This window comes from Bufo bufo, chromosome 3, assembly GCF_905171765.1.
Source record: "Bufo bufo chromosome 3, aBufBuf1.1, whole genome shotgun sequence".
Taxonomy (NCBI): domain Eukaryota; kingdom Metazoa; phylum Chordata; class Amphibia; order Anura; family Bufonidae; genus Bufo; species Bufo bufo.
In genome coordinates this window covers 250,440,978-250,466,939 of record NC_053391.1, presented here as the reverse complement: position 1 = coordinate 250,466,939, position 25,962 = coordinate 250,440,978, and the positions used below count along the sequence as shown (strand labels likewise).

Here is a 25,962-nt window from a genome sequence, read left to right as displayed (position 1 = left end):
AGTTGAAGCGATCTTATTACCTATGTTAGCTGCCTTTTTATATATAAAAGCTGGTGTTGCTGGTATGAGATTACCTACAATCTTGTCTTCCTTCAGTATATCCCAATATTTCCTTACAATTTTTCTAAGGATATAAGTTTGTGTGTTATATGGGACTATAATGGGTGGTATTTTGTCTTTCATTTCTACTTCTTTTTGTTTTTTGTTTTCTTTTTTCTGTGTTATTAATTTTTCTCTTTCTATCATTTTTACTTCTTTTTTCTGAGTTTCTACTATATCCTCATTATATCCCTTTGCTGTAAACTTTTTTCCTAGTATTTCTGCCTCTTTCTCATATTCTTTGGTTTCAGTACAGTTTCTTCTTAGGCGAAGGGTTCGCTAACCTATACGTTGGTCGGTGGGAGGCAGATCACATACACCCCAACGGCGAGCTCCGGGCGGGCCTCGTCCTCTGGCGGCGTTTCATTGATGATGTTATTTTTATTTGGGATAAAGGGGAGAATGCACAAACATTATTTTTAGAGGATATTAATAAAAATTAATTTTATCTGAATTTTACTTTGGCTCACAGTAATTATGAAATACATTTTTTAGACCTCACTATGTATGCTACAGGGGACCATATCAGTACAAAAACCTATTCTAAACCCACAGATTCAAATAGTTATATGAATAGAGAAAGCTGCCATTTGCCCAGATGGTTAGACAACATATCTAGAAGCCAAAGAAGAAACTGTACTGAAACCAAAGAATATGAGAAAGAGGCAGAAATACTAGGAAAAAAGTTTACAGCAAAGGGATATAATGAGGATATATTAGAAACTCAGAAAAAAGAAGTAAAAATGATAGAAAGAGAAAAATTAATAACACAGAAAAAAGAAAACAAAAAGAAGTAGAAATGAAAGACAAAATACCACCCATTATAGTCCCGTATAACACACAAACTTATATCCTTAGAAAAATTGTAAGGAAATATTGGGATATACTGAAGGAAGACAAGATTGTAGGTAATCTCATACCAGCAACACCAGTTTTTATACACTGCTCAAAAAAATAAAGGGAACACAAAAATAACACATCCTAGATCTGAATAAATTAAATATTCTTCTGAAATACTTTGTTCTTTACATAGTTGAATGTGCTGACAACAAAATCACACAAATAAAAAAAAATGGAAATCAATTTTTTAACCCATGGAGGTCTGGATTTGGAGTCACCCTCAAAATTAAAGTGGAAAAACACACTACAGGCTGATCCAACTTTGATGTAATGTCCTTAAAACAAGTCAAAGTGAGGCTCAGTAGTGTGTGTGGCCTCCACGTGCCTGTATGACCTCCCTACAACGCCTGTGCATGCTCCTGATGAGGTGGCGGACGGTCTCCTGAGGCAGCTCCTCCCAGACCTGGACTAAAGCATCTGCCAACTCCTGGACAGTCTGTGGTGCAACGTGACATTGGTGGATAGAGCGAGACGTGATGTCCCAGATGTGCTCAATTGGATTCAGGTCTGGGGAACGGGCGAGCCAGTCCATAGCATCAATGCCTTCGTCTTGCAGGAACTGCTGACACACTCCAGCCACATGAGGTCTAGCATTGTCTTGCATTAGGAGGAACCCAGGGCCAACCACACCAGCATATGGTCTCACAAGGGGTCTGAGGATCTCATCTCGGTACCTAATGGCAGTCAGGCTACCTCTGGCGAGCACATGGAGGGCTGTGCGGCCCTCCAAAGAAATGCCACCCCACACCATTACTGACCTAATGCCAAACCGGTCATGCTGGAGGATGTTGCAGGCAGCAGAACGTTCTCCACGGCGTCTCCAGACTCTGTCACGTCTGTCACATGTGCTCAGTGTGAACCTGCTTTCATCTGTGAAGAGCACAGGGCGCCAGTGGCGAATTTGCCAATCTTGGTGTTTTCTGGCAAATGCCAAACGTCCTGCACGGTGTTGGGCTGTAAGCACAACCCCCACCTGTGGACGTCGGGCCCTCATATCACCCTCATGGAGTCTGTTTCTGACCGTTTGAGCAGACACATGCACATTTGTGGCCTGCTGGAGGTCATTTTGCAGGGCTCTGGCAGTGCTCCTCCTGTTCCTCCTTGCACAAAGGCGGAGGTATCGGTCCTGCTGCTGGGTTGTTGCCCTCCTACGGCCTCCTCCACGTCTCCTGATGTACTGGCCTGTCTCCTGGTAGCGCCTCCATGCTCTGGACACTACGCTGACAGACACAGCAAACCTTCTTGCCACAGCTCGCATTGATGTGCCATCCTGGATAAGCTGCACTACCTGAGCCACTTGTGTGGGTTGTAGACTCAGTCTCATGCTACCACTAGAGTGAAAGCACCGGCAGCCTTCAAAAGTGACCAAAACATCAGCCAGGAAGCATAGAAACTGAGAAGTGGTCAGGTCACCACCTGCAGAACCACTCCTTTATTGGGGGTGTCTTGCTAATTGCCTATAATTTCCACCTGTTGTCTATCCCATTTGCACAACAGCATGTGAAATTGATTGTCACTCAGTGTTGCTTCCTAAGTGGACAGTTTGATTTCACAGAAGTGTGATTGACTTGGAGTTACATTGTGTTATTTAAGTGTTCCCTTTATTTTTTTGAGCAGTGTATATAAAAAGGCAGCTAACATAGGTAATAAGATCGCTTCAACTAGTAAAGGAGCAGGACTAATAGTAAAAAAGAAGAACAATACTATAGGAAACCTCCCACAAGGTTTTTTCCCTTGTAAAAGATGTGCCCCATGTAGAAGTACAGTAAAAAATACAGTAAAAATACAGCATATAAAAAATCATGAAGGCAGCTTTGAACAAAAGATAAGAGGACATATTTCTTGCAATACAGAAGGGGTAATCTATGCGATCAAGTGCCCCTGTGATAAACTTTATATTGGACGTACAAAGAGAAAATTAAAGAAACGCATCAGTGAACATATGAGCAATATAAAGAAAAAATCAGTTTTGTTAAGCCGAATGGGAACAAATATTTTTATAATTTTCATAGAATGGGCGTTTTCAGACAAGGCGATGCACGTGATGTTTAGCTTTTTTATTGTTTATGTATGTTTTTTATTCTAGGAAAAGGGGGGTGATTTGAATTTTTATGCTTTTTTTTAACTTTTTTAAAGTCACGCTGGGTGACTCTGACAGGCAATCATTGTATTTTCTTGTATTCTCTATTGCATATCTATGTAGTACATGAATTTAGTATATTCCAATGCAGTGCTGCCACCTACAGGCTTGCATTGGAATATACTAGTAATCGACCTGTTTTAGCGCTCCCAGATGCTCTAGTCACATTTGATGACTAATGTCTGCGATCGGCATTACCGCCTATTGCAGACATTAACTCTGGGCTTCTGCTGTGTAAAACAGTAGAAATCCAGCAGTTATGGCGCCCGCTACACTCACAAGCAGGCGTCATCTTTAAAGATGAGACTTCCACCGTATATTTACGATGGATGTCAGAAAAGAATTTACTGTCAGGAAAAATACTAAACTCACCGATGCACCCCAGTCACGCTCTCCTCCACAATACCACGGATCTTTTTATAAACATTTGGGTATTTCTTGTAGACCCAATGAGTCAAATCTCCTCCATCATCCAGAATCTAAAAAAATAAAAAAATAAATAAATAAAAAGAAGCTAAGAATTCTAAGAAGTTTAACAATAATTACAAGCAATAAAAACTAAAGCGTGCATTAAGTGAGAGAAAGAGTTTCTAACGCTCAAATACCATGTTTGGCTGCCAACTGTCACCATTCACAGAGCGATCAATACACCACCAAAAATCATCTTCTGATTCTCCTTTCCATGCGAAAACGGCAACACCTAAAACAATATACAGGCTTATTATAGCAAATAGAAGCAATTATAACACAACAATAGTAAAACAATACATGTTCATGTTGCTCCTTCCTATAAAAACTACTTAAACTGAACGTACTGTATTCTTCACATTTCAGAAAAAAACTATTCTAGTGCCTCTTTTCTTACAATTCTGCATTGTGCTATTCTTCTATTATTCTCTTTGGATGTGAATACATTGATAACTGGGACTTGTCATTACTCATGTCAACAGTATGCTACGAGAGTGGCCTACAAGTGTGTTGTTTGGCGTTTGCGATCGGCGCATGCCCCATACTCAACTTTCTTACCTCAACTTTATTCTATTATCTGCACATGCTCCGGTGGTGGCAGACACATGCTTTGTGTTGTTGTCACCAGAACTTACGTTGGTGACGCCGGACGCACGCCGGGTGGCATCATTCTCGAAGCATGCACAAAACCCATCAATACACTGAGCTTGTGGGGTGTATGCCCCGATGAAAGGTTACATGGCTCTTGGACGTGTGTGCGGTGCATCGTTACGGACGCTATCTACTTAAAGTGGGAATATATAAGATTTAGCAGGCAGAGGACCAGCTGGCCACAGCCTTTATTAAATGCTGGCACTCATCACTGTGCGATTGTGCACGGTTTTTAACTCTCTCCTGATAAACCTGCACATCCTGTAAGGGGAAACGCGCCAGGACTTTAGGTAGGGATGGCTGTAGTGAGGGACAGACACCGAGAAGTGGGGCCGTGCCTTTCTGGGCAATTACTCCGATTGTAGGCAGGAATGCTTACTACAGACAGAGAGAGTGTCACACTCTCCTCAACAGTTGCCTACCAGCGAATCTAGACACAATTTTTGTGTTATACCTGTACTCTCTGAAGTGCATTTATTTGGCCATCTTCAAGGATCTATATCCTGGTGACTGGAATTACAGAATGTGTCCCTACCAGTGCTGACAGTGTCCTGATGTGCAAAAACATAATCTAATGACAATGATGGTAACATCTAGTTGTCAATGTATTCATAATTTCCAGGATGAATAACAGAGGAATGTTACAATGCAGAGTTATAAGAAAAGATGCTCCAAAATAGATTTATGTGAAATAAAAGTGTTTACAAAAACAGACATGCCAGTAGAGCTGACTGGTTCTCTTTCGATGATCACTTTATTTTCATACAACTTTGCATAAATCAAAAGTACAGACAAATATAACGTAAGAAACTCTGTAATAGAAATTATGGGAGAAAAATGCCTTGTTCCCTTCTCAGCTGTCCCTGTCCACCTTTGGTAATATAACGTTCTCTGTGAAATTTGTGAAAAATGTGTTTTGATTGTCTCATACTCATGAATCTTATTGATATAATGCAAAACTAAGGGTTCACTGATCTATTTTGTTGTAGACTTTTCTTTTTTTCCTTTCGTTCTTTTCTTATCCTTAATTATTACATTAAAGGGGTTATCCGACTTAAATAAATTCATTCTAATTACTCTTATTATAGTCTATTGAAAGTTTCTTCTAATCACTTACATTAGCTATCTTTCTCCGTTTGGCCAGTTCAATTATGGGTTATGTGACCCCCGACGTCAGCAAGCCGGTGTTCTGCCACTTTTCTATACCCGGACAAAAGTCTATACCCGGAAGTGATGTAGCTGCACCGAAAGTCACGTGGACGCGTTGGAATCAGCTGGAGGAGGGGGGTGTGTGCGCTGCGCAAGCGCATTCAGCTAAAGTATAGTAATCTGGCAGATCGCCACAAGCCCGTAATCTACATTAATTTGTACCCTTGCGGGCTCGCTTCGCTCGCCAGGCATCGGGCTCGGCCTCGCTGCGCTTGGCATTTGCTAAAACTAACTCTATGCCGCCATTGATAGTAAAGAAAGAGATGGATAGTAAAGAAATGGAGGGCTGGGAAAATGCAGGGGCGTTCTGCCAGATTAACATACTTTAGCCGAATGCGCTTGCGCAGTGCGCACACCCCCTCCTCCAGCTGATTCCAACGCGTCCACGTGATTTCCGGTGCAGCTACATCACTTCCGGGTATAGACTTTTGTGCGGGTATAGAAAAGTGTCAGAACACCGGTTCTGGTGATGACGTCTCCTTTACAGGCTTCTCCCTGCTTGAGCGAGTGGCCAGGCTCTGTAAACGAGACGTCAGAGCCTCTGGTGCCCGCCCCTCTCCAGCTCTTCTCACACTACCTCGGCAATTGTATGCGATCGCTTGTGGGCAGTACATACCAGAGCCGAGGCGATCTCTTCTCCGGCAGCAGGGTATGTTTCTCCCTCCTGCACTCACTGGCGCTAGAGTTAGTGTGATCCCCTCTGCATCTGGGGATCGTACTTACACCCATGTTATCCTCCAACAACTACACATTATACAGTTACCACCCCCTGGGAAAAATAAATATATAATAGTCCATCATATTTTTTGATTCAGCTATATAAAATCCATATATGCCACCAATATATATATTTATCTAAGCAATATCTATATTGAATATATATTAGAATAATATAGATATTGCTTAGATACTGATAATGGTACTTTCCCACTAGCGTAAGTGTATTTTTACACTAGCGGCAGGACGTATCCGACAGGCTGTTCACCCTGTCGGATCCGCCCTGCTGCTATTTGGCCGTGCCGCTGGACTGCCGCTCCGCCCCCAATGACTATAATGGGGACGGGTGCGGATCTCCGGCGCAGCACGGCAGTGCATGGTGAGAGGTTGCAGGACTAAGTCTACTTTCACACTTGCAGCAGAGTGATCCGGCGAGCAGTTCCGACGACGGAACTGCCTGCCGGATCCGGCATTGCAAAACAACTGAAGGACCTGAAGGACGGATCCGTCCTTCCGGTCTGCGCATGCACAGACCATGAAAACTGTGAAAAATACTGCCAGACAGATCCGTCCATCCGCATGACAAGCGGATAGACAGATCCGTTCTTGCAATGCATTTGTAGACGGATCCGTTCTTGCAATGCATTTCTAGACGGCTCCGCACCTGGATCCATCTACAAATGCTGTCAGTTGTCACACTGATCGGCGGATCCGGCAGGCAGCTCCAATGTGACAGGAAGATCTTCTGCCAGTGTGAGCTAGGAGATGATCATGTGTTATTTTTTTATGCAAAGTGCAGAGCAGGGTGAAGGAAAGGTCAGGTTGTTCACTCCCAGAAATATTCATGAGGCAGAGCTCAGGCTCTGTTGTTACACGCCCCCTCAGCATGTACTGCAGCATGTAAACAAAGCAATGACAGGACCATGAAAAGGTGGACATATGGGTTTAACTTGAAGAAATCTAGCTTAACCAAATTATATGTATATCCTGATGGGTTTTAAGAGGTTTTATTTATTTTTTTCATTAACTCTGATAACCCCCTTAAGGTTTTATTATATACACCAGGATACCATACAGTCTAATCAATCCAGAAAATGTCAAGCTTTCTATATTGTATAATTAGGTGTTCAATTACTAATAGAGTGTTAACCAAGTCACACCTCAGTGGCCACAAACACAAATATGTCAGAATGCCAGGTTGGCTACATCCAAGTGGATGTCCTGGTATTCATCTACAATGTAAAACCGATCTACACCTTTTCTCCATTATCTGTCACATATGATTGTGTAACTGGTGTCCTTATTGTTATCCTAGCGGCTGCGTCCGCTACCTTTGCTTAACTATTGGATCTAAAAATGTGTTTTGTGTGATCAATAAGGGCTGCCAGCTCACTGAAGGATCAGATTACAGCTTCCCAAGTCTATGGAGAGGGGAGTGTAAGATGAGGCAGGAAGCGTAGAGGAAAAACAGCAGAGACAAAGAGACAGACATGATTTAGCAGCTAATGGTATGTATTGTATCTAACTCCAAATGCTTTTTTCACATCTATACTGCTCAGTATTTCTATATAATGTCCAAGAGTTAGGAAGCAGAACCTTGTCTACATTTATAATCTATGGGCAGCCAACTTTACAGCTAGTTTCCACCCACCAGCTCAGACGACGATGCAAAGGAGAAAACTGCTAACAAATGCCAGCTACAAGTCATATGATGATCAGATCTAGTGGCATGATGTTTATGCACATGGCAGCTTATTCTGAAGAGTTATCTGAAAGCTAAGTATTCTTTAATACTAAACTAGTACAGTTAAAATTAACTGAAGCTGGCTGTCCTGTTGCATGTGCGCTTGGTAGCTGAAGGCATCTGTGTTGGTCCCATGGAAACAGCGCGGAGGACCGAAGCGGCATAGAGCAGGCTAGTATGAATCTGAAGGCACCTGTGTTGGTCCCATGTTCACATGTGCCTGCATTACTGAGAACAATGAAGAAGTTTTTATATATGCAACTGAGCCTCTAGGAGCAACTGGGGAGTTGACATTACTCCTTGAGGCTCAGCTCTCTCTGCAACTGCTGCGCCCTCTGCACTTTGACAGGGCCAGAAAGTGTAAACGTGATCACACCTAGCCCTGGCTTCTCCTTAAGTCAAAGTGCAGGGGGACGTGGCAGTGCAGAGAACTAAGCCTCTAGGATTAATGGCAACACTCCTAGAGGCTCATTTGTATCTATTAAAACTTTATTTTTCTCAGCAACGCAGGCATATATGAACATGGGACCAACACAGATGTCTTCAGATTTATACTAGCCTGCTCTATGCCGCTCCGGTCCTCCGCGCTGTTTTCATCTTCCGGTCCCTGCACTATTTATATCCGGTACTGCATGAGCATTGTCACATGTATGGCACCGCTCCAGCCGATGATTGGCTTCAGCAGTAACGTGCTGCTTGTGGCCACATCTTGACTGTAGCCAGTCACTGACTGGAGCAGTGCAAGTGACCATGCCCATGCACCGCTGGATGTAAACAGTGCAGGGTCCAGAAGATGGAGACAGTGGAGGCAGCACAGAGGACTGGGGCGTCGCGGAGCAGATGAGTATGAATCTTCCGTTTCAGGGGGGCAGGCTGCGGGCACTTGCTTAAACCTCATAATAAACGGAAAACCCCTTTAAGGTCAGAGCAGGGAGCCAAGCAGGTTCTAGTGTCAGCTAAGAATCAGGAAAGTTATTTAAAGTGAAACTCTGGACAAACTTTCATAATTAGTAAAATAAAGGTACCAGACCAAGTGTGTAAGGTGTTCTCAACACCATATGTCCTTAAATGGCCTGGGCAGGGCTAAGCTCTGTTCACTTAAATGGAGCTTAGCTGCGCCCAGGCCAGTGATACTAGTCGTGACGTCACTGGGCCTGCGGTAAACAGCGAGAAGGCCGCAGCGCTACTGGCCACCAATGAGTTAAAAACAGGGGGGGAGGGGGGGCCGGCCGCACTGGCCACCAATGAGTTAAAAACAGGGGGGCGGGCCGCACTGGCCACCAATGAGTTAAAAACAGGGGGGGGGATGGGGGGAGGCGGCCGCACTGGCCACCAATGAGTTAAAAACAGGGGGGGGGATGGGGGGAGGCGGCCGCACTGGCCACCAATGAGTTAAAAACAGGGGGGCGGGCCGCACTGGCCACCAATGAGTTAAAAACAGGGGGGCGGGCCGCACTGGCCACCAATGAGTTAAAAACAGGGGGGGGGGGGGGGAGGCGCCCGCACTGGCCACCAATGAGTTAAAAACAGGGGGGGGGGGGGGGGGGTCTGCCCAGGCAGCAGGGGGCAGTCATGTACACAGTTCTTTTAGTATATTCTAACTTGAAGCGTCCCCATCACCATGGGAATGCCTCTGTGTTAGAATATACTGTCGGATCTGAGTTTCACGATCTAACTCAAATCCGATGGTATATTCTAACATAGAGGCGTTCCCATGGTGATGGGGATGCTTCAAGTTAAAATATACCATCGGATTGGAGAAAACTCGGATCTGATGGTATATTAATAGGGACTCCTGACTTTACATTGAAAGTCAATGGGGGACGGATCCGTTTGAAATTGCACCATATTGTGTCAACATCAAACGGATCCGTCCCCATTGACTTGCATTGTAAGTCTGGACGGATCTGTTTGGCTCCGCACGGCCAGGCGGACACGAAAACGCTGCAAGCTGCGTTCAGGTGTCCGCCTGCTGAGCGGAACGGAGGCCAAACGGTGCCAAACGGATGCATTCTGAGCGGATCCGCATCCACTCAGAATGCATTGGGGCAGTATGGATCCGTTCGGGGCTGCTTGTGAGAGCCTTCAAACGGAGCTCACAAGCGGAACCCCGAACGCAAGTGTGAAAGTAGCCTAATGTGTATGCGGCCTTCCAAATCTCTGCTGGTGGCAGATGTTGGGAGAGATAATGATCATGCTGTTAGTTTTCAATATGTCTGATTGACTTGTTCTGGGGGAGATAAACCGGCGCCATCGGTGTCTACCAGTGGCTTATTCCCCTCTCTTCATTCACAACACAGTCACACTCAGCCTAGCATATATGTGTATGGGAGGTGGTCAGGAGAAATGCCAAGATTATTTAGTAATCACTTACACCTCATCCATCATATTTCCAGGTGAGGAAACATGCAAGAAGAGTTAAATGTATGACAAAGTTCACAGTATTTTATTTTATGGCTATTGAAAGTCAAAGAAATCGGTCACTTACCGGACTCTGCCAAAGCGGCAGCAACTGCATTTTGACTCGAGTAGATATTACAAGCAGACCAGCGACACTGGGCCCCCAGTGCACACAAAGTCTCAATAAGAACCTAAAATTATTCCAAAAGAAAGTATAACTGACCAAAAGGCGGCTATTAATATTGCCCAGGATTGAGAAAAACTAGTAGAAATGTATACAAATGTAAAAAAAAAATACAGACATGCATACAAAAGGTTAAACTACAGCCCTCGAAAATCACCTGTATACCCCCAGTAGAAACAACTGATGAAACAAAAAACTAAATGAAAACTTTAAAGGGAGTCTGTCACCAAAATGTCACCTTCTGCGCTGCTTACATAGAGCTGTAGCACAAATAAACATGATTCAAATGGTAGCTTTGTTCTTTTCCTCTGGTGTTCATAAACAGGAAAAAAACGTGGTTTTATTGATATGCAAATGAGGGGTCGCAAGTGCCCGGGGGCGGCGTTTGGGCGGTAAGTCTGCGTACATAACTTCTTCTTAACCTCTCGTCTGGCCAGCCCTGTAATCCCTGGAGATGCCATGCTGGGCTCGGGCATGCTCACTGTTCTGACCACTGTGAGCATCTGCATCGCTCCCAGCAGTGCGCATGCGCCAGTTAACGACACTCTGCTAGGGATAGCTGACTGGGGGGCTCGGCGGTAAACTATGCACGCACGGGATCTCTGCCACTCAACAGCATGATGCAGGGATTACAGGGCGGGCCAGACAAGGGATTAGGGCTGAGTTATGTACGCAGAAGGCAGAGCAGCCTGGGCACTTACTGCCCAAACGCCGTCCTTGGGCACTTGCGATCCCTCATTTGCATATTAATAAAACCATGTTTTTGCTGTTTATGAACACCAGAAGAAAAGAACAAAGGTACCATTTAAATCATTGTTATTTGTGCTCCAGAACTTTATAAGCAGCGCAGAAGGTGACATTTTGGTGACAGACTCCCTTTAAATAACAATAGGAGTAATGAAAGTGAAAACCTAGACAGATAACCTACGACTGATGAGAACTAGGACAAGGTGAGGACAGACTGGGGGAGTGCTCCTGTCATGAATACAGTGGACTCTGAGTGTTGTTTGGTAGGTGCCATTAGCCAAATAGGACAGTATGGCCCTAATAGAAGGGCGGACCTGAGCACCATCAGAAGAGCAGCAGTGGGGGATCAGTGAGGCGACTGTAACCAACTTCATATTCTTTTTTAAACCATTTGCAGCCCACTGACACCTTTTCAAATGGCTGGAAAACCCCTTTAAACAGGGAAGCATAGCATGGTGACAGATCCACTTTAAATGGGCCGTCCCACGAAAAATAATCGACATTTCTCAAAAAAACTGGATCTGGGTACTTTTGTAATTGCATGTAAGTCAGAATTTTGTACTTCTTTATTAACTCCTTCCCGACTTTCGCCATACATGTCAGGTCTTTAACCACCTCAGCCCCCAGTGCTTAAACACCCTGAAAGACCAGGCCACTTTTTACACTTCTGACCTACACTACTTTCACCATTTATTGCTCGGTCATGCAACTTACCACCCAAATGAATTTTACCTCCTTTTCTTCTCACTAATAGAGCTTTCATTTGGTGGTATTTCATTGCTGCTGACATTTTTACTTTTTTTGTTATTAATCGAAATTTAACGATTTTTTTGCAAAAAAATGACATTTTTCACTTTCAGTTGTAAAATTTTGAAAAAAAAAACGACATCCATATAGAAATTTTGCTCTAAATTTATAGTTCTACATGTCTTTGATAAAAAAAAAATGTTTGGGTAAAAAAAAAATGGTTTGGGTAAAAGTTATAGCGTTTACAAACTATGGTACAAAAATGTGAATTTCCGCTTTTTGAAGCAGCTCTGATTTTCTGAGCACCTGTCATGTTTCCTGAGGTTCTATAATGCCCAGACAGTACAAACACCCCACAAATGACCCCATTTCTGAAAGTACACACACTAAGGTATTCACTGATGGGCATAGTGAGTTCATAGAACTTTTTATTTTTTGTCACAAGTTAGCGGAAAATTATGATTTTTTTTTTTTTTTTTTTTTTTCTTACAAAGTCTCATATTCCACTAACTTGTGACAAAAAATAAAAAGTTCTATGAACTCACTATGCCCATCAGCGAATACCTTGGGGTCTCTTCTTTCCAAAATGGGGTCACTTGTGGGGAAGTTATACTGCCCTGGCATTCTAGGGGCCCAAATGTGTGGTAAGGAGTTTGAAATCAAATTCTGTAAAAAATGACCAGTGAAATCCGAAAGGTGCTCTTTGGAATATGGGCCCCTTTGCCCACCTAGGCTGCAAAAAAGTGTCACACATCTGGTATCTCCGTACTCAGGAGAAGGTGGGGAATGTGTTTTGGGGTGTCATTTTATATATACCCATGCTGGGTGAGAGAAATATCTTGGCAAAAGACAACTTTTCCCATTTTTTTATACAAAGTTGTCATTTGACCAAGATATTTATCTCACCCAGCATGGGTATATGTAAAAAGACACCCCAAAACACATTCCTCAACTTCTCCTGAGTACGGGGATACCAGATGTGTGACACTTTTTTGCAGCCTAGGTGGGCAAAGGGGCCCATATTCCAAAGAGCACCTTTCGGATTTCACTCCTCATTTTTTCCTGAATTTGATTTCAAACTCCTTACCACACATTTGGGCCCCTAGAATACCAGGGCAGTATAACTACCCCACAAGTGACCCCATTTTGGAAAGAAGACACCCCAAGGTATTCCGTGAGGGGCATGGCGAGTTCCTAGAATTTTTTATTTTTTGTCACAAGTTAGTGGAAAATGATGATTTTTTTTTTTATTTTTTTTTTTCATACAAAGTCTCATATTCCACAAACTTGTGACAAAAAATAAAAACTTCCATGAACTCACTATGCCCATCAGCGAATACCTTGGGGTCTCTTCTTTCCAAAATGGGGTCACTTGTGGGGTAGTTATACTGCCCTGGCATTCTAGGGGCCCAAATGTGTGGTAAGTAGGTAAATGACCTGTGAAATCCGAAAGGTGCTCTTTGGAATGTGGGCCCCTTTGCCCACCTAGGCTGCAAAAAAGTGTCACACATCTGGTATCTCTGTATTCAGGAGAAGTTGAGGAATGTGTTTTGGGGTGTCTTTTTACATATACCCATGCTGGGTGAGATAAATATCTTGGTCAAATGCCAACTTTGTATAAAAAAATGGGAAAAGTTGTCTTTTGCCAAGATATTTCTCTCACCCAGCATGGGTATATGTAAAATGACACCCCAAAACACATTCCCCAACTTCTCCCGATTACGGAGATACCAGATGTGTGACACTTTTTTGCAGCCTAGGTGGGCAAAGGGGCCCATATTCAAAAGAGCACCTTTCGGATTTCACAGGTCATTTTTTACAGAATTTGATTTCAAACTCCTTACCACACATTTGGGCCCCTAGAATGCCAGGGCAGTATAACTACCCCACAAGTGACCCCATTTTGGAAAGAAGAGACCCCAAGGTATTCGCTGATGGGCATAGTGAGTTCATGGAACTTTTTATTTTTTGTCACAAGTTAGTGGAATATGAGACTTTGTATGAAAAAAAAAAAAAAAAAAAATCATCATTTTCCACTAACTTGTGACAAAAAATAAAAAATTCTAGGAACTCGCCATGCCCCTCACGGAATACCTTGGGGTGTCTTCTTTCCAAAATGGGGTCACTTGTGGGGTAGTTATACTGCCCTGGCATTTTCCAGGGGCCCTAATGTGTGGTAAGTAGGTAAATGACCTGTGAAATCCTAAAGGTGCTCTTTGGAATATGGGCCCCTTTGCCCACCTAGGCTGCAAAAAAGTGTCACACATGTGGTATCGCCGTATTCAGGAGAAGTTGGGGAATGTGTTTTGGGGTGTCATTTTACATATACCCATGCTGGGTGAGAGAAATATCTTGGCAAAAGACAACTTTTCCCATTTTTTTATACAAAGTTGGCATTTGACCAAGATATTTCTCTCACCCAGCATGGGTATATGTAAAATGACACCCCAAAACACATTCCCCAACTTCTCCTGAGTACGGCGATACCAGATGTGTGACACTTTTTTGCAGCCTAGATGCGCAAAGGTGCCCAAATTCCTTTTAGGAGGGCATTTTTAGACATTTGGATACCAGACTTCTTCTCACGCTTTGGGGCCCCTAGAATGCCAGAGCAGTATAAATACCCCACATGTGACCCCATTTTGGAAAGAAGACACCCCAAGGTATTCAATGAGGGGCATGGCGAGTTCATAGAAAATTTTTTTTTTTGGCACAAGTTAGCGGAAATTGATATTTTTAATTTTTTTCTCACAAAGTCTCCCGTTCCGCTAACTTGGGACAAAAATTTCAATCTTTCATGGACTCAATATGCCCCTCACGGAATACCTGGGGGTGTCTTCTTTCCGAAATGGGGTCACATGTGGGGTATTTATACTGCCCTGGCATTCTAGGGGCCCTAAAGCGTGAGAAGAAGTCTGGAATATAAATGTCTAAAAAATTTTACGCATTTGGATTCCGTGAGGGGTATGGTGAGTTCATGTGAGATTTTATTTTTTGACACAAGTTAGTGGAATATGAGACTTTGTAAGAAAAAAAAAAAAAATTCTGCTAACTTGGGCCAAAAAAATATCTGAATGGAGCCTTACAGAGGGGTGATCAATGACAGGGGGGTGATCAATGACAGGGGGGGTGATCAATGACAGGGGGGGTGATCAATGACAGGGGGGTTGATCAATGACAGGGGGGTGATCAGGGAGTCTATATGGGGTGATCACCACAGTCATTGATCACGCCCCTGTAAGGCTTCATTCAGACGTCCGGATGCGTTTTGCGGATCCGATCCATCTATCAGTGCATCCGTAAAAATCATGCGGACATCTGAATGGAGCTTTACAGGGGGGTAATCAATGACAGGGGGGTGATCAGGGAGTCTATATGGGGTGATCACCACAGTCATTGATCACTCCCCTGTAAGGCTTCATTCAGACGTCCGGATGCGTTTTGCGGATCCGATCCATCTATCAGTGGATCCGTAAAAATCATGCGGACATCTGAATGGAGCTTTACAGGGGGGTGATCAATGACAGGGGGGTGATCAGGGAGTCTATATGGGGTGATCACCACAGTCATTGATCATGCCCCTGTAAGGCTTCATTCAGACGTCCGGATGCGTTTTGCGGATCGGATCCATCTATCAGTGCATCCGTAAAAATCATGCGGACATCTGAATGGAGCTTTACAGGGGGGTGATCAATGACAGGGGGGTGATCAGGGAGTCTATATGGGGTGATCACCACAGTCATTGATCACGCCCCTGTAAGGCTTCATTCAGACGTCCGGATGCGTTTTGCGGATCGGATCCATCTATCAGTGCATCCGTAAAAATCATGCGGACATCTGAATGGAGCTTTACAGGGGGGTGATCAGGGAGTCTATATGGGGTGATCACCACAGTCATTGATCACGCCCCTGTAAGGCTTCATTCAGACGTCCGGATGCGTTTTGCGGATCGGATCCATCTATCAGTGCATCCGTAAAAATCATGCGGACATCTGAATGGAGCTTTACAGGGGGTTGATCAATGACAGGGGTGTAATCAATGACAGGGGGGGTGATCAGGGAGTCTATATGGGGTGATAACCACAGTCATTGATCACGCCCCTGTAAGGCTTCATTCAGACGTCCGGATGCGTTTTGCGGATCCGATCCATCTATCAGTGGATCCGTAAAAATCATGCGGACATCTGAATGGAGCTTTACAGGGGGGTAATCAATGACAGGGGGGTGATCAATGACAGGGGGGTGATCAGGGAGTCTATATGGGGTGATCAGGGGTGATCAGGGGCTAATAAGGGGTTAATAAGTGACGGGGGGGGGGTGTAGTGTAGTGTAGTGGTGCTTGGTGGGACTTTACTGAGCTACCTGTGTCCTCTGGTGGTCGATCCAAACAAAGGGGACCACCAGAGGACCAGGTAGCAGGTATATTAGACGCTGTTATCAAAACAGCGTCTAATATACCTGTTAGGGGTTAAAAAAAACACATCTCCAGCCTGCCAGCGAACGATCGCCGCTGGCAGGCTGGAGATCAACTCTCTTACCTTCCGTTCCTGTGAGCGCGCGCGCCTGTGTGCGCGCGTTCACAGGAAATCTCGCCCATCGCGAGATGACGCATATATGCGTGACTCTGCGCAGGGCTGCCACCTCCGGAACGCGATCCTGCGTTAGGCGGTCCGGAGGTGGTTAATCTAGGTACTCAGGTGTCATAGCCGCCAGCAGATACAGGATGCTAATGTCTGTGACTGGCGTTAACGCCAATCACAGACATTTATCTGTCAGATGCCGTGGTCAATTGCGACTACAGCATCTGAGCAGCTTTTCCATTGAAATGCTGCGAGATGCAGCCGTTCGGAAGGCTCGTGGCTACCACAGCAATAATCTCCCATAGGCTGCAATAGTAATTGATGATTGCATATTTAAGTCCCCAGGGGAAGTTTTTTTTTCAAAATGTAAACATACTAATTTTTTATGGTGAATAATGTAATGGAAAAAAAAATCTAAATGGTTGATTTGCCGCTTTTGCTTCGCATCATGGTATCAATAAAAACTACAGATGGCCCAGCAAAAAATATGCCATCACACAGTTCTGTAGGCATAACTATAAAAAAAGATATGGGGTCAGACTATGGTGATGCAAAGTAAAAAGCTTTCATTAAAAAGTTTAAGCATAAAAACAGTTTAAGCATAAAAACACAAGAAAAACTATATAAATGTGGTATTATTGTAATCATACTGACACTGAGAATGAAGGGAAGAGGTCAGTTTTACATAGGGAACGTCATAAAAATGAAACCCATAAAACTATGGTAGAATTGCATTGGTTTTTTTCACATTCCATCCCATTTGGCAGCCGTGAATACCAGGCACTACAGTAGTTGTCTGGCCCTATTCACTATAATGGCGAAGGGAGGCCGGACAAAAACTACTGCGCCCAGTCGTATTTGTCTAGCCGTCCCTCTGCATATTTGCCAGGTTGCGGCCGGATCTCTGCCAGCCCCCTTTATAGTGCATGGGGCCAGAAGGAAACTGCCAACAGTAGCGCCTGGTATTTACAGATCCAGAACAACGTACCGAATCTGTTTTAACACAAATGTGAAAAAAGCCTAACAAGACAGGCTGTCAGATCACTAAAGGATCTGACTGCATGCATTCCAACAACGTTTATGGAGAAGGTAGGGCGAGAACAAGTCAGCAGACTTTCCATCTCGATCTCAAGACCGATAATGTTGGGTTAGGGAGGCAGTGGAGAAAAAGGCTTATATTTGCCTATACTATTCCTTTTTGCAAGTTGTGTGAAAAGTTAGAGACCATTTAAAGGGATTCTGTCACCTCTTTTCACCCTATAGAGATGCAGACATGCACAGCTAGATCACCGCTAGCATGTCGCAATATACCTGTCCCATATCTCTGAGTGGTTTTATTGAGAGTAAAAAATGATTTTATATATATGTAAATGAGCCTGGTAAGGAGCCCAAGCGGCTGCACTAACCGTTCTGGAGCCCAGCCATGCCCCCCTGCGAAGGAGCCCAGCACCGCCTGTATCCACAAATTTCCTCCTTGCTCACAAAGTCAGATCGCCATAATCTCCCGGTGCGCGAGCTCGCGCATGCGCAGTGCCGGCATAGTGTTCCTTCTGCTGGCATCAGCCTCAGGGAAGGAACTGCGCATGCACGATCTCGCGCACCGTGAGAATACGGCGATTTGACTTTGTGAGCAAGGAGGAGATTGCTGGATACAGGCGGTGCTGGGCTCCTTCTCAGGGGGGCATGGCTGGGCGCCAGAACGGTAAGTACAGCCCCTTGGGCTCCTTACCAGGCTGATTTACATATATATATATAAAATCTTTTTTACTCTGAATAAAACCACTCAGAGATATGGGACAGGTATACTGCGGACATGCTAGTGGCGATCTAGCCGTGCATGTCCGCATCTCTATAGGGTAAAAAGAGGTGACAGAATCCCTTTAAGGCTACTTTCACACTGGCGTTTTGGCTTTCAGTTTGTGAGAGCCCTGAACGGATCAGTTTTGCCCTAATGCATTCTGAATGGAAAATGATCCGCTCAGAATGCATCAGTTTGCCTCCGAGCAGTCATCATTCTGCTCTGAAGGCGGACACCAAAACGCTGCCTGCATCGCTTTGCTGTCCGCCTGATGAAGCGGAGCCAAACGGATCCGTCCTGGCACACAATGTAAGTGAATACGGATGGATCCGTTTTCTCTGACACAATAGAAAACGGATCCGTCCCCTATTGACTTTCAATGGTGTTCAAGATGGATCCATTCATGACGGATGCATGCGGTTGTATTATTGTAACGGAAGCGTTTTTGCAGATCCATGACGGATCCACAAAAACGCTAGTGTGAAATTAGCCTAAAGTGTGACTGTCACCAAAATGCGTTTTTCCAGCAGTCCCAGTGGTCTAATAGGTAATAAATGTTGTTTGTGGGTCAATCCCTCCAATGAGTAATTTACCAGCGCATTCTGCAGGTGGCTCTCTAAAGTGTTTGGACATGGTTTGTGAACTTGTTTTAAACACAAAACTACATAAAAAAATAGTAATGAACACCATTATGCTTCTTCCAGTAAGCAATAAAACCACTTCAAGTGTTCATCTCAACGTACTAACCCCGGTCTGTGCTGTGATGTGCGTGCATCCAACTATCTTGGCTCCGGCTAGTGGTTTCTCCCCCTGTGCCCTTTTTCTCAGAGAGATGAGAGCTGTCATTTCTGTATTACAGAGGAGAAATATATGAAAGATGATGTATAACTAATGGCAACCAAGATCTCCATGCGTAGACATCAGCCTTCTGCACGGACATCAATAGTCACCTTGTTCGGCAATCTCAATCTCTCTCCGTCCAAACTCAGCCTGCTTAATGTTCTTGACACAGAAGTCACTGCTGCCTTTTGAGGTGGTTTGTTGCTTGTCACGAGGAGACATCTCATCATCTGAACTGTCTGTGTAGGAGGCAACTAACAGAAGAAGAGCTCAAATACATATAGCCACAGGCATTACAGAGCATTATAATAATAGAAAAAACAGAAAAACAATTGATCAGTGTTGGCCTACATTTGTATCGTCACCTGAAGCATGGTTGGAGAGCGAGATTTTCTACACTGATAGATCACTGTACACTACTTGGTATAAGACATTTCTGAGAATGTAAATCCTTGGAGAATTCAGCTCTAGAGCCTAGAGTGGTTAATTCAGCTCTGGACTCTATATCTATATATATATATAAATCCAGGAAATCCACGGCACTTCCTTCAGTAAAAACCTAAGTGTTTATTCACCAGAAATACAACGTTTCGGTTCACAAAAAGCAAAGGTTGCAGTGTGTGAACCGAAACGTTGTATTTCTGGTAGATAAACACTTACGTTTTTACTGAAGGAATTGCCGTGGATTTCCTGGATTTATATTGCTTCATCAGCCGCTGGCACCCGCCATCACAGATTAGTGTTGTGCCGTTCACAGCTGCTGAACACTTGCTATAAAGAAGGACATTATATATATATACACAGTATATATGTGTGTGTGCATTGTACGCGATCACTCAAAAATGCAACCATCGATTTCAACGAAACTTGGTATACACATCCCTTGCTACCTGGAAAGAAATCTTGTGGGGGTCATACGCCCCTACACAGCAGCTGCATGGAGTTTGTATGCTCCAACTGTTTATGCTACACACACATTGCTCTGTAACTCAAAAACTCATCGATCAATTTCTACTAAACTTGGTACACATATCACTTACTATCTGGGAAAGAATACTGTGGAGGTAGCATGCTGGTACACAAGGAGTTCATTGTTAAGGGGGCGGGGTACTGTAAAGGTCACTGTTAAAGAGGCGTTCACTGTGGATGTTACTATTAAGGGGGCAGGCCGCTGTGGGGGTCACTGTTAAGGGGCAGGCCGCTGTGGAGGTCACTGTTAAGGGGGCAGGCGCCACTATTAAAGGGGCAACTGCTGTGGATGTCACTGTTAAGGCAGCGGGGTACTGTGGAGGTCACTGTTAAGGGGGCGGGTCCCTGAGGAGGTCACTGTCAAGGGAGTAGGGTGCTGTGAAACTCACTGTTAAAGGGGCGGACTGCTGTGAAGGTCAAAGTGAAGGGGATGGGCTGCTGTGGAGGTAGGGTTGCCACCCATACGGGAATCACCCGGACAGTCCGGGTTTGTAATACTGTGCCCGGGTACAAGCCTTTCTCAGACCCGGGCACAGGAAGATTCATTTCAAACTGCAGAGACTCTAGCCGGCCCTCCCCTAACAGCCGGCGGTGAGTGTCAGTCAGTCAGCGGTGACGGCGGCGATGAGGACAGGTGTCAGCAGCGGACGTCAGCTGAGCCTGTCACTCAATGCCGCCGCGGCGATCATCTGAGCCGCTGTGACTGTGCAGGAATAGGTCGGATTCAATGGTGACCTCTTCGCTGGAGGCTGGAGCTGCAAGCTAGTGTGGAAGCATCAATTCAGATCAGGCGGGCACGATCGTAAAGCTTCACATGCTCACAGGCTGTGATTGCTAGCAGGGCAGGCGGCGCTGTCTTCAGACACTCCTCTCCTGCTAGTGAGTAGAGGAAGTGACATCAGAGGGGGAGGGAGAGGAGAAATCATTCTCCAGCAGCTGCCCGCACGTGGAGCTGCTCCACTCCAGCCCAGCAGCAGTCAGTACTTTCTTCTTCTTTTCGTCTGGGAGGGAGACAGTCAGTAAAAAAAAGGTATTTGAAACATTTGAAGACAGTGTTTAATAAAAAAATATTAATTGGAAGGGGGGGAGGGGGGGCGGCACTTGTTAGTATTGCACATAAAACATGCCCCCATAAAAAAAATCCCCCAGGTAACCAGTGACATGTTTTGTGGGGGCACCTTTTATGTGCAATAATACATATCGTCCAATACAGACATCCAAATTTCATGTTAGTGCAAAATCCATTTATTTATCGACAAGTGCTTTTGGGGCCGTGCAGGGTCCCCTTCATCAGGCCCAGAAATGCGCTTGTCGTTTCAATAACAACTATCAATAAAATGGATTTGCACTATAGATGCACCGAACTACCGATACTAATATCGCTGCTAAATGCTCCAATACCTTCCCCGATATTGGAACTTCCGGTCGGAGGGAGATGTCCCTCTGACTGGCAGCACCAAGGGAGCATACAGCCGACTTTTCTTTCCAATCAGGAAGCCGGGAGGTAGGTTATCATCCGCCTCCTGGCTTCCTGATCGGCTAGGAAGCCTTCTTCACTTGTTGCTAGGCAGCCTGGCTTCCTAACCAATCAGCAAGCTGGGCAGTATGTCATGACTCGCGCCCCGGCCTCCTGACTAGTCAGGAAGGTACGCTGCCTAGAAAAAAGTGAATTTACCAAAAAATTGCTGCGAGGTGCTGAAGTGTTTGGGTTTGGCTTGAAGAAAAGGTGGCAACCCTATGTGGAGGTCCCATTTTAAAGTGGCGGGGCACTGTGGGGGGGTCAGTGTTAAGGGGTGGGGGACTGTGGAGTTCACTGTTAAAGGGGCGGGGTGCTGTAGAGGTCACTGTTATAGTGGATACTGTCGATATCTTTTAACGACACACACAAACATTAAATGAAAGATGAAATATACCCATGCGAAGCCGGGTCCTTCTGCTAGTCTGATATAAGCGGTTACATGGGCTCAGTAAAAAGAGATGTTTAGCAACTTATTATTTATCAACTGTATATGGATTACTTGTCTATGACTTGTAGTAACCTTCCTGTCACGACGCAGACTTCATGCTTTACAGCTAATGATCTGTCTGATACCTGGCACGTACAGGCTTAGCACGTAACCGCACCCTCAGGATGTTTTCTCCTATGCAGCGTTTCCTCATTTCACCTTTCCATCTATGTAAAGGTTTTTTAGCACTTCCTTAATGTGAAAACGTTACCTATAATTTTCCTGCCAGCTAAAACTAGATAGCGACACTTATCGTATTTTTATTTTCTGACTGTAGATTTTTTTTATTCCATTTTCTGAACATGATTATCTTGCCTGAGCTGTGGTTAACAGCATTTAGAGATATGCATTATAGCAATCACCATGAACCACAAACACAATAGACTGGTGGGGTCTCCTTGACTTCTAAGGGAAACTTTTCTAGAAATGCTCTGTGATTTGTGAAAAGGTCAGAAGGGAGTAGATAAGCTGTGATATCACCTGTTGTGAATAGTGAATCCTATGTTATTTATTTATAGGTGATATCTGTCATTCTAATCCTGTCTGTGATGATAAGGATATAACTGATGAAAAGTGATCTGTACAGACCAAGAAGTGGTGCCTATTATTAGGCTTTAAATACAGATAGGGGCATGAAAAACAAAAAATATAATCAAAAACTAATTTTTTTTTTTTTAACATAATATTTTTTAAATCATTTTTGTATGGTAAACTTTTTTTTGGAATTTTTTGGTGAGTTTTTTATTTTTCCATGTCAGTAATAATATGTCATGATTTCCTTTATCACCACAGGCAGAATTACAATGAAAAAGTAACACCTCTGTATTGATAACACAATTGGTGATATCACAGCTTATCTACTCCATCCCTCCCTTTTCTACACAGCATGCCTAGAAAACTCTCCCATAGAAGTCAATAGGGTTCACTCCTGTCCACTGTGTCTATGGCCCATGGGGCTGCTCTCAAAAGACAGGAAATCTTAACATATCTAAAATTGCGGGATTATATAATATATATATTTTTTTAAATATAGTGACATGGAAAAATTAAAGAACCCACCAAAAAAAAAAAAAAAAAAAAATTATGTTTAACATAAAAACGTGATTTAAATAATAGGTCATTTTCTGATGACACATTCCCTTTAAAGCGGTTCTTCAGGTTCACATTTAGACACGTCAGTAGTCGCTGGTGGTGGTCAGAGTGTTGAAACAGACTTCAGAACAATAATTAAAATCTCCACTGGCTCGTTTTCAGCTTGACTGCAGTTTGTGGTCGCTTGGATTGCTGGTAAAGTGTCTTTCTTAGGCTACTTTCACACTAGCGTTTTTTTTGCGGATCCGTCATGGATCTGCAAAAACGCTTCCGTTACAATACAACCATATGCATCCGTCATGAATGGATCCGGTTGTATTATGTTTTCTATAGCCATGACGGATCCGTCTTGAACACCACTGAAAGTCAATGGGGGACGGATCCGTTTTCTACTGTGCCAGATTGTGTCCGAGAACACTGATCCGTCCTGGCACACAATGTAAGTCAATGGGGACAGATCCGCTTGGCTCCGCTTTGTCAGGCGGACAGCAAAATGCTGCAAGCAGCTTTTTGGTGTCCGCCTTCAAAGCGGAATGGAGACGGAACGGAGGCAAACTGATGCATTCTGAACGGATCCTTTTCCATTCAGAATGCATTAGGGCAAAACTGATCCGATTTGGACCGCTTGTGAGAGCCCTGAACGGATCCCACAAACGGAAAGCAAAAACGCCAGTGTGAAAGTAGCCTTATTTGCAAGTGACACACAGCACTGTTTTACGTACATTACATATATATATTACATACCAGAACTATAGCTGTCAGTGGACGACTGAGAGATTGAGCGCGACAGAGACCTGCGTCCAGTCTTTGTTGGAAACTTGGTAAACTCCTGCATGTCATCCGCAAACTGAATCTGCTTCAGGGAAGAGAAAAACATAGAGAATGATTAGGATATGTTTACATCACAGTGAAAAACGGAAGTGTGGACGAGGACTAAGGAGACCAAAAGAATACTTTCTTGACATCCATTAGTATAATGGGGTTTTCCTAGCGCATGTTAATTGTACAGTGCAGATGCAGAGAGAATAGACTCTTATGGGGTCATTTAAGACCGGCTTTTTAGACGCTGGTATTAATACCCCTTGCGCTGGTGCATGACGCACCTAAGGTATGTAGAGGCACTGGCACACATAACTTAGGCACATCCACCGCCGGCCTAAATCTACGCCAGCTCCCTTGCTGGTGTAGATTTAGATAACTTTCTATGCCTAAAACAGGCATAGAAAATGATAAATGAGACGGGCTGGCCGCGCCGCTCCCTTCCCCACCCATGCCACACACCCTTTTCCCCCCTGGCTTGAGCGGGGAAGTCGCAGATTCGTCCGCAAATCCCCTGTGCGACCGAATCTGTTACAGATATATGCCAACAATTGGCATATATCTAATAATAAATGACCCCCCTAGTGCCTATGCAGACGAGCGATATTACAGACTTTTTTTTACAACAGACTCCTCACGGATGGCGGCTGTGTACTCTCTGTTGTTAACACACTCATTTGGGGATATTTATGGTTTTTTACCCATCTTAGGGGGAGTTCACAACACCGTTATTTTTCCGTTCTTCTGATCCGTCAGAAGAACAAAAAAGTAAAGAAAAAAAGCAGATCCTGTAAAAAAATAAATAAATAAAAAATGATCCTGTGCATCAGTTATGCACATATGGCATTCGTTTGAGCCATTTCTATCAGAGATCCATTTTTTTTACTTTTTTTATCCCATCTCTAAAAAGGGATCTCAGACAGAAATGGCTCAGATGGCACAGGATCCTTTTTTTTTTACAGGATGCTTTTATTTTTCTTTATTGTTCTGTGAACAGAAAAATAACGGTGATGTGGACTCCCCCTTAGTTTTCCCCGCTGCGCTGCCATAGGGTAGGGCTAATTTAGGACTAGGCCAGGCTTGGCACGGCCCCTGGCACGCCCCAGCTCCACCCCCATTCCGCCCATTCCAACTATAATGACGCCACACAAACCTAATAAATGACCCCCACTGACTTCAATGCAAGAAAATTGGATCAAAACAGAGCATGCTGCAATTGTCTATGCACACACCAATGGCAAATTGGCTTATTGACTAGGATGCATTTCCTGTAATGCAGTTTTTAGCACACCTGAGGCTGAAGACACCATTACTGGGGCTGTATGTCTGGGACGGATGTTTGGAGCGCTACAGCTTTTTAACCTCTTAAACTAAACCATAGCTGCAGTTTTTGCAGTGCACCAACCTGCTAATGCTACTGAACATACCTTCACTCGCAGGGCCTCACAGTGCGGAGGTAGATGCAGGCGAGCTGTGACAGAGTAGATTGCGTATTCTGTGTGTAAAGTGCAAAACCCTGCGCTCTCAGAGCGGTAGCATTTGCAGCCTGGCATCACTCAAGGCGTCTAGGGGGCTTTTACTATGGCGGGCAGTCACAGACCAGACTACTGCTCTACGTGTGACAAGCAGCCTTAGATCCAAATAGGACGCTGACCCATAACATATAGAAGCAGGATCTATGTATCTAAGGGCTCATTCAGGCGGCTGTATGCTGTCCGCAAAAATGCGGATCCGTTTTTTTGTGGACAGTTCAGCATGTCCGCAAAAAAACACATTGCATTCTGTATATTTGCGGACCCATAGACTTCAATGGGGGCACGCCCTGATTTTCACTGATAAGTATAGGACATGT

The 25,962-nt window shown here is 44.3% G+C and overlaps 1 protein-coding gene across 5 annotated transcripts in view; it reads right to left on the bottom strand.

The window, feature by feature from the left end:
* Nucleotides 1-25,962, bottom strand: part of AHCYL1 (adenosylhomocysteinase like 1) — a 107,263-nt gene that overhangs the window by 40,398 nt on the left and 40,903 nt on the right. For 2 of the 5 annotated variants that reach the window (XM_040424094.1, XM_040424093.1), the window contains exons 2-7: nucleotides 24,036-24,147; nucleotides 19,335-19,463; nucleotides 19,132-19,232; nucleotides 10,417-10,519; nucleotides 3,745-3,839; nucleotides 3,512-3,618 (exon numbers count right to left, since the gene is read on the bottom strand). In XM_040424094.1, the coding sequence (XP_040280028.1) occupies nucleotides 3,512-3,618; nucleotides 3,745-3,839; nucleotides 10,417-10,519; nucleotides 19,132-19,232; nucleotides 19,335-19,463; nucleotides 24,036-24,147 (647 nt within the window). Of the gene's footprint in view, nucleotides 1-3,511; nucleotides 3,619-3,744; nucleotides 3,840-10,416; nucleotides 10,520-19,131; nucleotides 19,233-19,334; nucleotides 19,479-24,035; nucleotides 24,148-25,962 lie in introns of all 5 variants that reach the window. The other 3 variants (XM_040424091.1, XM_040424090.1, XM_040424092.1) reach the window with 2 other exon arrangements.